The 15163-nt window shown below is 46.6% G+C and overlaps 1 protein-coding gene across 1 annotated transcript; it reads left to right on the forward strand.

Annotated features, from left to right (window-relative positions):
* Window positions 1-633: 633 nt before the first annotated feature.
* LOC123796489 (putative butyrophilin-like protein 10) lies at window positions 634-10345 on the forward strand. Its single transcript, XM_087862425.1, has 7 exons — window positions 634-897; window positions 1829-1924; window positions 2130-2483; window positions 2994-3275; window positions 4401-4508; window positions 5292-5324; window positions 7950-10345. The coding sequence occupies exons 2-7, from the start codon at window positions 1831-1833 to the stop codon at window positions 8540-8542; spliced, it is 1464 nt and encodes a 487-aa protein (XP_087718551.1). The 5' UTR covers window positions 634-897; window positions 1829-1830; the 3' UTR covers window positions 8543-10345.
* The last annotated feature ends 4818 nt before the right edge of the window (window positions 10346-15163 follow it).

Genomic DNA, 15163 nt, shown 5'->3' on the forward strand with positions numbered 1-15163 from the left:
AGCCCTTGTGTGAGCACCGACTTTGGGAAGGGAAGCACAAACCTTCATTCCATAACATTCTGCCAAACTAAATTAAACACCTCAGCACCAAGAAGGCCGTGCAGCTTTCTCTATACCTCTGTATAGGGAAACTCTCCCAGAAAATGTCTAGACTTGTGAGTCAACAAGAGGGAAACACAGGCATGGTTTAGTCAAGTGTCTTACTCAGGGAAGGGGTACATGAGGTGAGTGCTCTGGACCTGGCCCAAGTCAGTCCCCAGTGAAGACAGACTGCCATGGCCACAGAGAGGAAGGCAGAGGTTGCCTGAGTTCCTCCATAGGAGTCTCCAGGGGAAGTGCCAGAAATTGGCCAACTTCAACCTGATCATGAGAAACTTTCCCAAAGAAAATAGCCCAGTCAAGGACTGGAGGTGTTTTGATAAGGGAGAAACTTTCCCAAAGAAAATAGCCCAGTCAAGGACTGGAGGTGTTTTGATAAGGGAGCAACTTTATCTGAATCCCCCAGCTTCTGCCCTTGGCCTAGATCCCAGCACTCAAGAGCTGTATCTCCCGCCCAGGGCTCCATGGACCACCTTGCTTGGTCCCCTCTCTCCCCTTATCTCTTGCTACCAGGGTCTTGTTCCTCACAGTCAGTGTGCTCACTTCTGTTGACCACACCCAGCAGGAAGTGCTTAGTTTTGTATATTTGTTATTCTTGGTGCAACTACAAAATAGGAGCAGTTGGTATTTTTACAATAATAGGAGGACTGTACAGAAACCAGGAAACTCCGCTGCTCCTCTATCCAAACACAGCCTGAAAACCTGTTTTATGCCCCACCTGGGACTTATAGAGAACTAACTGACCCCCTCAAGACTCCCAGAAGCTTCCTGGGAAGGCTACAGCTGGACTTGGGCCAGGTGAGTGTTTCCTACTTTAAGGGCTCTCGTGTATGTCTTTACTTTCTACACACACTCTGTCCCTATTCTTTTTTTTTTTTTTTTAAGATTTTATTTATTCATTCGACAGAGAGAGAGACAGCCAGTGAGAGAGGGAACACAAGCAGGGGGAGTGGGAGAGGAAGAAGCAGGCTCCCAGCGGAAGAGCCCGATGTGGGGCTCGATCCCAGAACACCAGGATCAGGCCCTGAGCCAAGTCAGACGCTTAACGACTGAGCCACCCAGGCGCCCCTGTCCCTATTCTTGAGTGACAGGGAGACCCCACGGGCTTTCACCAAAGGAAAGCAAGCATTGAGGAGCATGAGAGCATCTGCCAACATTCTTCCTTGTACTTTACGTAAACACCACACCTGCAAGGCTCTGCTGGGTGAACGTGGCAGATGAATCTCAGAACATGTGTCCTTGAAACTGAATTCACCATAAACAGTAAAGCTTAGGTGTGTCTTAGCTTCAGGCCACGACAGCGAAGGAGCCCTAGGGCTCATTCCCCTCCCCCAGCGTTCTCTGTGCTCATGATAGAACAGAGCCAGGATCAGGGAGTACTCTTACACCAGTACGTGATGAGATGGAGTCCACTCGCTGGAAGATGTGTCTGAGTCATTCTGTGGACAGATGAGGATAACAGAAATGATATCCAAGAGTAGATGGACACAGCACCAGGTGGAGACAGCTGCTGTCTCTCCAGCTCCAGGACGAATAACTTGTGTGGGAGCCAGAGGGGTCAAGATAATGAGGACTGACCTTTCCCTCCCCTGGCCATGTTTTCTTCATTGCCATTAGCCTCCCAGTGGTGTCTTACCTCCCACCAAACAGAAAGACAGAGCATACGAAAGAGGGACAGACAGAGAAAGAGACAGAAATTAACTCAGCCTCTGATGTCTGTGCCCAGCAGGGATGGCAAATGCACATGATCCAGTCATCTTTCCACCCAGCTGCTCCACTGTCTTCATTATCCTGCAGCTCCTGTCCTGCAGTGTCCCTGCAAAAGGTAGGAGAGCTCCCCCCACCCCATGCTAGGAGGATGCCCCCTGTATGGAGAGGAATGCCAGAGGGGGCTGAGCTGGCACCTTCCAACACCAGCCATCAGCCAAGGATCCAAGCAGTCCTTTCCAGGAGAAACTGGGTCTGGGCGAGAGGGCCCCTTGTCTCCTCACACCCAGCCTAACCATGGCTTTCCGATCTGATCTCCTAAGGGAAAGCTGATTTCTCTGTCTGTGGGCCTGGCAAAACCATTCTGGCTGTGCTGGGGGAGAATGTGGAGCTACCATGTCATCTGTCCCTGAATATCAGTGCCAAGGACATGGAGCTTCGGTGGTACAGGGACCAGCCATCTCAAGTCGTGCACCTGCACAAGAATGGGACAGACCTGAAGGAAGAACAGATGAGGGAGTACCAGGGAAGGACCACCTTCCTGAGTGCTAGGCTGGACCAGGGAAAAGCCACAGTGAAGATACACAATGTCACAGTTTTTGATAACGGGACCTTCCACTGCAACTTCAAAGATGGCACCGTGTCCGCAGAGGCCAGGCTGTTGCTGACAGTGGCAGGTAAGGGCAAGCTGCTGGGGCTCATGGTCTCCCCCAGAGCTTCTCCCCAAAGCTGAAGCCCAGTGCAGATCATCCCATTATGGCCCAAGCCTGAGCACCTCCCACAAATGCAGTAACATTTTCGCCAGGGGCAGTGATTCTTAGGAAACGCAGTTCAGGACACTGGACTTTGTTTTCTAAGTTTGCTTCTCTCCCTTTCCTGAGCCAATCCGCAAAGAGGGGAGCAGAGGTAGAGAGGGAAGGACAGAAGCAGAAAGAGAGACAGAGACACAGGGAGGAAAAGAAACTAATTGTGCAGTATAGGAAAGATTTTCGATCTTCCTGGGCCTTTTCTGTTTTTCCTGTGCTTTCTGGGAACAAGGGTAATATATGGCATATAAACATTACACAGAGTAAGTAGTCAGTAGTAAGTGAAAAATCTCTAATCCCTGCTGGAATTCTCAGGATCTGTACTTTTCTGATGGAAGCCCTGGTGGTTATGGAGACTGGGATGGGCGTCTCTTCCCACAGGGCTGGGCTTGAAGCCCAGAATCCAAGTGAGAGCCATGCAGGGTGAAGGTTTCTGGGCACAGTGCACCTCGGAGGGCTGGTACCCAGAGCCCCAGGTACGATGGAGAGACTTCAGGGGACAGGCCCTACCTTCTATGACCCGCCTCTCAGCCTCGCCAACAACAGGCCTCTTCGCAGTGGTGTCCAATGTGACCATCCAGGACAAGGAGGTGTGGGGCCTCTTCTGCTCCATCTCCAGCCCCCTCCTCCGGAAGAAGAAGATGGTCAACCATCACCTTCCCCGTGAGTGTTCTGTTCTGTTCAGGCCACAAAAGCTCTGAACACCCTGGACAATAGGTAGCTAATATCCAATACCTTGCACGGTGACAAAATATTTTTCTTGTGATGAGAACTTTTATGATGTACTCTCTTACACTTTCCAAGGATACAACACACCACCATTAACTACAGTTGCCCTGCTGTTTATCACCTCCCCAGAACTTCTTTATTTCATAATTGGAAATTCATACCTTTTGCCCCTTATCCTCCATTACACCCACCCCCATTTCTCTTCTCTGGAAATGACCAATCTCTTCTCTGCATCTATGAGCTGGGATTTCTGGTTTTCTGGGAGTTTGGGGTTTTTTCTTGTTTTGCTTCATTTTAGATTTCAAACATACATAAGATCATACAGTATTTTTCCTGGATGACCCACATCACTTAGCAAATTGCCCACAAGGTCCATCCATGTTGTTGCAAATTGCATGATTTCCTTTCATTTATAGGTGAATACTATTGTATTGTATAAATATATTTTTTCTTTATCCATTTGCCCATAATGGACAGATGGGTTGTTTCCATATCTTCACTATTGTAAATAACACTGCAATAAACATAGAGGTGCTTATAACTTTTGAGTTAAATATTATATTTTCTTTAGATAAATGCCCAGAAGTGGGATTGACAGAGCATGTGGTAGTTCTACTTTCAAATTTCTGAAGAACATCCACCCGGCTCTCCACAGTGGCTGCACCAATAGCTCCTTTCACATTAGTGCTAAACAATATTCCATTGTCTGGATGGGCCACAACCTATTTATACCTTCACCTTCTGAAGGACACCTTGGGGGCTTCGAAGTCTCACTCTGCACATAATTTTCATTTCCAAACAACCTCAAGCTTATGGAAAATTTGCAAGAATGGCATGCGGTATGCTATGGAGAGCCACCCAGTGGCTTCTGCCATTTGCTTACCATTTCTCCTGTGCATCTGTCCAGGGCTGTCCAACCAAACACACAAGTATTTCTGAGTCATTTCAGGTTAGTTATAAGCATCATGTCCCCTGACCCACAAACCCTGTCGTGTGTGTGTCCTAAGAACACAGGTGCTCTCCTTCCCTGAGATTCTTGCCTTTCTGGCTCTCTTTTAGCTCCATTGTCCAGAAGTTTCCCGTCAATGGCATGGAGGACAGTGCTGCCTCTGATCCTAACTGTGGCAGGGCTTGCCACAGTTGGAGCCACCTGTCTCTTCCAGAAATGTCAGAAAGACAGGAATATGGTGCAGCTGAAAGAGGACTTTATGAAGCAGAGAAGCAGCACTCCCAAGGTAAGCAGGTCCCGGCAGGACAGATATGTCCCTTCCACCCAGGGCACAGATGTGGAGCCCTGCATGAAGTCTCCTATGTGCACCCTCAAGCACGGGATGGATGGGAGAGGCCTGCCTAGGACGTAGCTCAGGGACTGCCCACTTACCATATGCTCAGTGAAATCCTCTATCTGGGAGAGGTGTGCAGCTGCTCTTCAGTGGGTGACTTCGGGAAAGCTGGAGTGTCTCCATCACAGAGACAGACAGCTCTCAGCTTGAACCCGGGAGTGTCTATCAGTTGGGGATGATGAGAGCATCCTGAAACTGCTCAAGTGAGAAATGCAGCAGTGTGCCTGGCACGTGCCAGGGTCTCATTGTGGGTGCAGGGACCATCATCAATATGCATTGTTGCATTCACCCACCCACTCCCCCCCTCCCCGCCTGCTGTGTCCTTGGCCATAGCCATCAGGCTCCAGTCTGGGAGCACAGCCCAGAGTCTCCATGACAGACGTGGGGAGGCAGGGCTATCAGGATATGCTCCACCAAAGCCTTCCCTAGAAGAAAATGACCCAGATTACTGTTTTATTGGGCACCAAAGAACTTGTATTTGTTCAGGCTTTCCAGGGTCACAGCTAGAACTCATTAAGTCCTCTTTTGACTTAGTTTCCTAGAACTTGAGATCTGGCCCCATGGATCAGCACAATCCCACAGTTCCACATCTTCCGTTTCATTGTAGGCTGGACAGAGGACAAGGTCATCTATGCTGAGGGCCATGCTGGGTGCTGGAAGCCTCTGCCCCTGCATGTGTGTGTATGTGTGCATGTGTGTTTGTGTTGTGTGTGGTTGTTGTACACTTATGTTCACATGTGTGTGTTTGTGTGTGCACATATGCATGCACAGGCACTTGTGTGTGTGTGTGTGTGTTCCTTTCTGTTCCAGAGTGCCTAAGTGCTGTGCTAAATGGTTCATGACAGTCACATGGTTCTAAACATCAAGTTTCAGCTGCCCTGAGAGAACTTAGCTCCTGTTTACTACCTGGGGGAGAGAGAGAGACTTTCAGAGCCTAGGCAGAAAGACAGCCAGCTCTCCTGAGGCACAGCCACTGGCAGGGTGGGAGGACACTGTTACCACAGAGAGTGCAGATCCAGGGACTTTCTACCCCGGGACACCATCTAGGTGGAGGTGTGGGGTGGAGAGAGGAGAGTCTGGCCGTGGACAGGGAACCCTTAGGACTGGGAGGGCCATAACTCCAGACCATGAACCAGGCACCTGAGAGGTATCAGGGAAAGTGGGGACACCTGTTTGAGCACAGCCACTTGTCGAGGGTTCAGAAGGCGACAGAGAGAAGCCAATCATCACTCATTAACTCGTTAATTCATATAAAATAGTGACCAGACCCCTCCTGTGTCAGCAGCCAGCCATCTATTAGTGAATGAAATGGCTTCCTCCTGTCCTCAAGGCACACAGATTCTATGTGGGGATGCAAGCCATCAGTCAGTGATTTTTCATTAACCAAAACTAGAAAAAATCAGAGTAAATATTCTAGGAATGAACTGGAATACAATAATAAAGTTGGCCAGAGAGCGTTCATGTAGGATGTCCAGGGCCCTGGGGATGCTGGGATGGCATCATCTAAATGAAGGGCTAGGTGACCCTAGTGGGACCACAGCCTTGCCAGGAGGAGGGGTGGACCCACCACCACGGCAAGGAGAATGCCATCTGTGGTGTGCTGGGCTTGTGGAAGAGGATCCAATGGGGTGAATAGGCTTTGGATGCCCAGACCTGCAGAGCCTGGAAGGCCAAGGTAGGGGTCTGGATGTTACATGAAGCACGGTGCAGAATGAATGAGGGGGTTTAAGCTGGGGAGAGGCACTGATGGAGGAGAGGAAACAGCCTTGAGATGGGTCCTGGGGCCACAAGTAGCAGGGTTCAGCATCGGCAAGGCAAAGTGAAGAACCCAAGGTGACCCTTGTAGCAATTGTTCCTGGTCCCATGGTGTCTCCAACTAACAGAAGTCTTGGGACAAAACAAGACTGATTTAGGCCAAAGAAGTGAAAATCATCTTAGACCTCTCAAGAGTGAGATGTTTTCAGACATCCAGCTTGGAACATCAGATAAATCACTAGATATACAAACAAGTATGGAACTCCCAGGAGAAATGTGGATGGGAAATAGGAATTAGGGGTCCATGGCATATATCTGGCCTTGAATATTAGGAAAGTAAATGAGGAAGTTCTCCATTTACACTTAATATACTTAATATTATTCTATCCTTGGAGAACCTGGTATTTGAGGATCTCTTTGAGCAGGACTCCAGGCAGAGCTGTGGAAAGTTGTGGGAGGGCCAAGGGAAGCTTCACCCCTGAAATCCAGAGATACGATGCAGTAGGGAGAAGTAGAGTGAGTTAAGAATGGGACATGACCCAGAAAAAGTGGCCAGTATGCTACATGATGAGAAGTGTCCTCTGTGGAGACAGCTGGAAGAAAAACCTCAAAATTATTGTCCATGCAGCTGTGGAAGAAACTGGTGAGTGGAGAATCAAGCAGAATGCTTTTTAGGGGGGGTTGTTTTGGATTAATCTAAGGTCCTTGTTAGTAGAGCATGTGTGTCCTCTCTGTCTCTGTCTGTCTCTCTTTCTAGCTCTCTCCCTGTGTCATCTGTGCCTGTCTCTTCTTGTCTCATTCTCTATATCTCTCTCTGTCTCTGCCTGTCTCTCTGCCTCTCTCTACCTCCCTGTATCTATCTGTCTGTGTCTATCTCTCCTTATCTCTCCCTGTCTCTGTCTCTCCATTTCTTTCTCCATCTCTCTCTCCCTCCATCTGTTTATCTGTCTCTCCTTGTCTGCCCCTCTGTCTCTATCTCTCCCTGTCTCTCTCTGCCTTTGTTTTGTCTCTATCTCTCTCCCTTTGTCTCTCCATTTCTTTCTGCCTCTCCCTGTCTCCATCTCTCTCCCTACATCTCTATGCCTCTATCTCTCTTTCCTTTTCTTATTCTGTCTTTGTCTCTATCTCTGTCCCTATGTCTGTCTGTCTCTGTCTGTCGTCTGTCTCTCTCTCTCTCTCTCTCTCTCTCTCTCTCTCACACACACACACACACACACACACACACACACGTGCTGAGACACACAGCACAAGAGGGCAAGCAGACCTCACAGTGTGCCAGCCATGTCCCCTCATCGCTAGAAATCCACCCCGGCTCCCACCTGGAGCTGCCTCAGCTGCACTGGGATGGCCTGTTTGCACAGGGCCCTGGGCAGAAAACAGGGGGACCACAGGGACTCCCAGGGAGGCTGCGGTTTCACCTAACCCAGAGGCACTAGAGTCCACTCCATGCAGGAGCGCAGGTTGGGGACACAAACCCCCAAGCCTAACCCTCTCCTCTTCCCACAGTGAGCCCATCCCTGCCCTGACACCGCAAGCCCCAAACTCGCTCTGTCTGAGGATGGGAAGAGTGTGAGGCGGCTGTTCTTTGACCAGGAGCTGCCAGATGTTCCCAGCAGATTTGACCAGGACCCCTGTGTGCTGGCCCGGGAGCAGTTCTCTGCTGGGAGGTATTATTGGGAAGTGCAGGTGGGGCATAGGAAGGCCTGGAACGTGGGTGTCTGTCTGGAGAGCTTGGATCGGAAGGGAAGGATCCCCAAGGCCCCCCAGCATGGACTCTGGGCCCTGGAGCTGTACAAGAAGACGTTCTGGGCCCTTGCCTTCCCAAGAGTTCGCCTGCACCCTCCAGAGCCCCTGCATCAGGTGGGCATTCTCCTGGACTGTGATGCTGGCACAGTCTCCTTCTACAATGTGGACAATGGATCCCTCATCTACATATTCTCTGGACTCTCCTTCTCAGAGCCCCTGAGGCCATTCTTCTGCCTCTGGACACACGACGCCACCCCCCTCATCATCTACTCAGATTGCCAGCCCCCAGAGGCTGTGAGCTCTCCTCAGAGCCAGGTACCGGAGAGCATGAGGACCCTCCTCCAACAAGACCCATGAACTCTCTGCTCTAGCCTGTCATAGATTTGGGGGAGACATATCCATTCTCCATGCCAGCTAGGCCCATACAAGGGTGCACCTTTCTGAATTATCCTGTCTTATCTTCATTTTCCTTCCCTGTGGAATACTAACAATGTATTACGGGCTGAATCATGTACCCTCAAATTCACATGTTGAAGCCCTAACCCCCAGGACCTCAAGATGGGCTGTATTTGGAGATGGGGTCTTTAGAGAAGTGGTTAAGGTAAAAGGAGTTCACTAGAATGGGCCCTGACCCCGTATGACTGGAGTCCTTATCAGATGATGGGATTAAGGCACAGACACACACAGGCGAACGACCACATGAGGACATGGGGTGGAGATGGTATGTACACACCAGAGAGAGAGAGACCTCGGGAAGAACCACCCAAACCCACAACTGGATCTGGGACTTCCAGCCCACAGGACAGGGACACAATAAATCTGTGTTGCTTAAACCTCCCAGTCTATGGTACGTGTTACACAGCCCAAGCTGACTAAAGCACCATATCATTACACACAGTGAGGTGCTTTTCTGAAATGTACTTGAGGGCATTTGCAAAGCATTGGGCCCAGTGCCAGACATGAAGTATTTGCTCAGTAAATGCCAGCCTTCCTCATCCCCTCTTCCCTCTCCTTCCCCTCGTCTTCCCTTTTCCACTCCTCCCTTTCTGCTACCCATTTGACCTTCTCCTTCCCCAAACTCTCCTTTTTTTTTTAAGATTTTATTTATTTATTTGACAGAGATAGAGACAGCCAGCGAGAGAGGGAACACAAGCAGGGGGAGTGGGAGAGGAAGAAACAGGCTCATAGCGGAAGAGCCCGATGTGGGACTCGATCCCAGTACGCCGGGATCACGCCCTGAGCCGAAGGCAGACGCTTTAACCACTGTGCCACCCAGGCGCCCCTCCCCAAACTCTCCTTAGCCTCCTCCCTCTATACCCACATCCTCTCTCCCACCACCCCATTCCTGTCTAACGTCTCCCCTCCCCCTTTCCCTCATTCCACCTCCCCCTCTCTCCCTTCCCTTCTTCCCGTCCTCTTCCCCTGCCCTTTTCTCCTCCACCCCTCCTTCCCTTCCTACTCTACTTCCCCTCTTCTCCTCTTGTCTTCTCTCTCTTACCTACCCATTACTCCTTCTCCTGCTCTCCTTCCCCCCCACCCAACTCACAACAGCCTGGACATCTGGTCTACCTTGTCACTTGTCTCCTCTATGCTCACCATGGTAATTCAGTACAGAATAATATGGAGGCTGAGACAAAGATTGCAGGGCTTCCCATGTCAGTCAGAGAAGCAAATGAAAATGAAAACATGGCAATTCAAAACCTCTGGGATGAGACAAAGTATATAGCAATACAGGCCTACCTCAAGGAGCAATAAAAGTCCAAAATATACAACCTAACACTACACCTAAAGCAGCTGGATAAAGAACAGCAAATAAAACCCAAACCCAGCAGAAAAATGGGAAAGAATAAAGTTTGATAAAACAGTAGAACAAATCAATGAAACTAGGAGCTGGGTCCTGAAAGAATTAATAAAATGATAAGATCCTAGTGAACACTATATCAAAAACTAATGATGTATTATATTTTGGCTAAATGAACATAATTTAAATTTTTTTTTTTACTTTGTGGTCACTGTAACATTTTGGGGGGTGGGACAGGGAGGAAAAGTAACAATAGTCCATTTGTCCCTGACATCTATTCAGAGCAGTGTGCAGAATGTAATGCTCTTTTGTAAGAAACGTTTTATGATTTTTAAAATAAATTTAGTGAACCTAGAAAATTTTTTTTTCTTAAAAGATCCTAGCCAGATGTCTCAAAAAGTAAAGAGAAACAACCTTTTAAATAAAATCATGAATGAAAGAGGAGAGATCGGGGGCGCCTGGGTGGTGCAGGCGTTAAGCGTCTGCCTTCGGCTCAGGGCGTGATCCCGGTGCTCTGGGATCGAGTCCCACATCAGGCTCCTCTGGTGGGAGGCTGCTTCTTCCTCTCCCACTCCCCCTGCTTGTGTTCCCTCTCTCGCTGGCTGTCACTCTCTGTCAAATAAATAAATAAAATTTTTAAAAAAAGGAAAAAAGAAAGAGGAGAGATCGAAACCAACACTGCAGAAATACAAATAATTACAAGACAACATTATGAACAATTCTATGCCAACAAATTAGGCATTCTTGAAGAAATGGATACCTTCCTGGAAACAAATAAGCCACCAAAATGGAAACAGGAAGAGATAGAAAACTGGAACAGACCCATAACCAGCAAAGAAATTGAATCAGTATTCAAAAATCTCACAACAAACAGGGTCCAGGGCAAGATGGCTTCCCAGGGAAATTCTACCAAATTGTTTGTTTGTTTGTTTGTTTATCTTTATCATTATTATATAATGTTAGTCACCATATAGTTCATCATTAATTATTTTTTCATTTTATTTTTTATTTTTTTTACTTAAGTACAATTTTATGAGCTTGGACAAAGGCATACACTCTCAAAACAATCACCACAATCAAGGTAGTAGATGTGTCCATCAGGTCCAAAAGTTTGTGTCCTTCAGTGTGCACCCTCTTAGCAAAATTCTAAGTGCATAACGTAGAATTGTTCACTGTATGTACTTTGCAGACTACAGCAAACCTCTAGAACTAATTCATGCATAACTGATGCTTGGCTGTGGGATATACAAGTGACAGAATTTTACTCAGCCTTAAAAAAAAGAAAGAAAGAAAGAAAAAGAAAGAAAGAAGAAAGAAAGAAAGAAAGAAAGAAAGAAAGAAAGAAAGGAAGGAAGGAAGGAAGGAAGGAAGGAAGGAAGGAAGGAAGGAAGGAAGGAAGGAAGGAGGAAGGAAGGAAGGAAGGAAGGAAGGAAGGAAGGAAGGAAGGAAGGAAGAAAAAGAAAGAAAGAAAGAAAGAAAGAAAGAAAGAAAGAAAGAAAGAAAGAAAGAAAGAAAGAAAGAAAGAAAGAAAGAAAGAAGAAAGAAAGAAAGAAAGAAAGAAAGAAAGAAAGAAAGAAAGAAAGAAAGAAAGAGAAAGAAAGAAATCCTGCCATTTGTGCGGCTGAACCTGGAGGATGTTATGCTAAGTGAAGGTAGCCAGCCCCGGAAGGACAAACACTGCATGATTACACATCTAAGAAGTATCTAAAAGAGTCAAACTTACAGAGGCAGAGACTAGAATGGTGGTTTCCTGGGAGCTGGGCAGAGTTTGCTATTGGCACTTTCTAAATCAGCAGCAGGAGTCTGCTGCTGCTCTGTCCTCTGACTTGAAGCTTCTCGATTTCTAGACCCAGGAGATTGCATAGTCAAGGAGGGTGGAAGAAGATACGGGGCACAGTGGTCAGTGAAAACCAGAGGAGCAAAAGCCCTGGAGGGAGAAGATACAAGAATGGAGGAGAACCGGTGGGAAGTTCTCCCAGAACTATGCATCATTAGTTTTTTTTATCTGATGGTCACCATACAGTACATCATTAGCTTTTGATGTAGTGTTTCATGATTCATTGTTTGCATATAACACCCAGAGCTCCATGCAATACATGCCCTCCTTAATACCCTTTACCAGGCTAGCCCATTCCCCCACCCACTTCCCCTCTGAAACCCTCAGTTTGTTTCCTGGAGTCCATAGTCTCTCATCGTTTGTCTCCTCTGATTTCTCTCTTCTTTTTTTTTTTAAGATTTTATTTATTTATATGACAGAGAGAGAGACAGCCAGTGGGAGAGGGAACACAAGCAGGGGGAGTAGGAGAGGAAGAAGCAGGTTCCCAGAAGAGGAGCCCAATGTGGGGCTCAATCCCAGGACTCCAGGATCACGCCCTGAGCCAAAGGCAGACGCTTAATGACTGAGCCACCCTGGCACCACCTCCTTCTCTGATTCCCCCCCCTTCAGTTCTCCTTCCTTTCCCCTAATGTCTTCTATACTATTCCTTATGTTCCACACATGAGGGAAACCATATGATAATTGTCTTTCTCTGCTTGACTTATTTCACTCAGCATAATCCCCTCCAGTTCCATCCATGTTGATGCAAATGGTGGGTATTCATCCTTTCTGATGGCTGAGTAATATTCCATTGTATATATGAACCACATCTTCTTTATCCAACGTCTGTTGAAGGGTATCTTGGCTCCTTCCACAGTTTGGCTATTATGGACATGGCTGCTATGAACATTGGGGTGCATGTCCCCCTTCTTTTCACTACATCTGTATCTTTGGGGTAAATACTCAGTAGTGCAATTGCTGGATCATAGAGTAGCTCTATTTTTAATGAGTTGAGGAACCTCCACACTGTTTTCCAAAGTGGCTGTACCAACTTGCATTCCCACCAACAGTGTAAGAGGGGTTCCCCTTTCTCCACAGCCTCTCCAACATTTGTTGTTTCCCACCTTGTCAATTTTTGCCATCCTATCTCGTGTAAGGTGGTATCTCAATGTGGTTTTGATTTGAATTTCCCTGATGGCTAGTGATCTTGAACATTTTTTCATGTGTCTGTTAGCCATTTGGATATCTTCTTTGGGGAAGTGTCTGTTCATGACTTCTGCCCATTTTTGGCTTGATTATTTGTTTTTTGAGTGTTGAGTTTGAGAAGTTCTTTAGAGACCTTGGGTACTAGCCCTTTATCTGAAATGTCATTTACAAATATCTTCTCCCATTCCTTGGGTTGCCTCTTAGTTTTGTTGACTGTTTCCTTTGTTGTGCAGAAGCTTTTGTCTTGATGAAGTGCCAAGAGTTCATTTGCGCTTTTGTTTCCCTGGTCTTTGGAGACATGCCTAGAAAGAAGTTGTTGCAGCCCAGGTCAAAGAGGTTGCTTCCTGTGTTCTCCTCTAGGATTTTGATTGATTCCTGTCTAACTTATAGGTCTCTCATTCATTTAGAGTTTATCTCTGTGTATGGTGTGTCTTGGTGATCACAGCTTTGTAATATTGCATGAAATCAGGCAACGTGATGCCCCCAGCTTTGTTTCTCTTTTTCAATATTTCCTTGCCTATCCGGGGTCTTTTCTGGTTCCATATGAATTTTAGGATTATTTGTTCCAGCTCTTTGAAAAATGCCAGTGGTATTTTATTTATTTATTTTATTTTTATTTATTTATTTTTCCCAAAAGCCATGTTTTATGTTTTTATAATAATTTTTTATTATGTAATGTTAGTCACCATACAGTACATCATTAGCTTTTGATGTAGTATTTCATGATTCACTGTTTGCGTATAACACCCAGTATTGGGCACCTGGGTAGCGCAGTCGTTAAAGCGTCTGCCTTCAGCTCAGGGCGTGATCCCGGAGTTCCGGGATCGAGTCCCACATCGGGCTCCTCTGCTGGGAGCCTGCTTCTTCCTCTCTCACTCACCTGCTGTGTTCCCTCTCTCGCTGGCTGTCTCTCTGTCACATAAATAAATAAAATCTTTAAAAAAAAAAAAACACCCAGTATTGCGCCATGCAATACATGCCCTTCTTACTACCCATCACCAGACTATCCCATTCCCCCACCCCCCTCCCCTCTGAAGACCTCAGTTTGTTTCTCAGAGTCCATAGTCTCTCATACTTCATTCCCCCTTCTGATTACCCCCCTTTCTTTATCCCATTCTTCTCCTACCGATCTTCCTAGTTCTTATGTTCCATAGATGAGAGAAATCATATGATAATTGTCTTTCTCTGCTTGACTTATTTCACTTAGCATTATCTCCTCCAGTGCCGTCCATGTTGCAGCAAATGTTGAGAACACGTTCTTTCTGATAGCTGAGTAATATTCCATTGTATATATGGACCACATCTTCTTAATCCATTCATCTGTTGAAGGGCATCTCGAGTCCTTCCACGATTTAGCTATTGAGGACAATGCTGCTATGACATTGGGGTGCATATGGCCCTTCACTACGTCTGTATCTTTGGGGTAAATACCCAGTAGGGCAATGGCTGGGTCATAGGGTAGCTGAATTTTTAACTTTTTAAGGGACCTCCACACTGTTTTCCAGAGTGGCTGCACCAACCTGCATTCCCACCAACAATGTAGGAGGGATCCCCTTTCTCCACATCCTCTCCAGCAATTGCTGTTTCCTGCCTTGTTAATTTTTGCCATTCTAACTGGCATAAAATGGTATCTTAGTGTGGTTTTGATTTGAATTTCCCTGATGGCTAATGATTTTGAACATTTTTTCATGTGTCTGTTAGCCATTTGTATGTCTTCATTGGAAAAGTGTCTGTTCATATCTTCTGCCCATTTTATGATTTGTTTATTTGTTTCTCATGTATTGAGTTTGAGAAGATCTTGGATACCAGTCTTTTATCTGTAGCATCATTTGCAAATATATTTTCCCATTCTGTGGGCTGCCTCTTAGTTTTTTTGACTGTTTCCTTGGCTGTGCAGAAGCTTTTTATCTTGATGAAGTCCCACAAGTTCATTTTACCTTTTGTTTCTCTTGCCTTTGGAGATGTGTCATGAAAAAGGTTGCTTTGGCCGATGTCGTAGAGGTTGCTGCTTATGCTCTCCTCTAGGATTTTGATGGATTCCTGTCTCACATCAAGGTCTTTCATCCAATTGGAGTTTATCTTTGTGTATGGTGTGAGAGAGTGGTCAAGTTTCATTCTTTTGCATGTTGTTGTCCAATTTTCCCAGCACCATTTA

The sequence above is a fragment of the Ursus americanus genome, chromosome 5 (genome assembly GCF_024610735.1).
Source record: "Ursus americanus isolate L20-20 chromosome 5, mUrsAme1.1.p, whole genome shotgun sequence".
Taxonomy (NCBI): Eukaryota; Metazoa; Chordata; class Mammalia; order Carnivora; family Ursidae; genus Ursus; species Ursus americanus.

What these genes read in the sequence shown, in the direction of transcription:
- LOC123796489 (XM_087862425.1), top strand. Translation starts at nt 1,831, where the DNA reads ATGGCAAATGCACATGATCCAGTCATCTTTCCACCCAGCTGCTCCACT. An exon ending in CTGCAGTGTCCCTGCAAAAG is followed by an intron (nt 1,925 to 2,129) that starts GTAGGAGAGCTC and finishes TGATCTCCTAAG; the next exon opens with GGAAAGCTGATTTCTCTGTC. An exon ending in GGTCAACCATCACCTTCCCC is followed by an intron (nt 3,276 to 4,400) that starts GTGAGTGTTCTG and finishes GCTCTCTTTTAG; the next exon opens with CTCCATTGTCCAGAAGTTTC.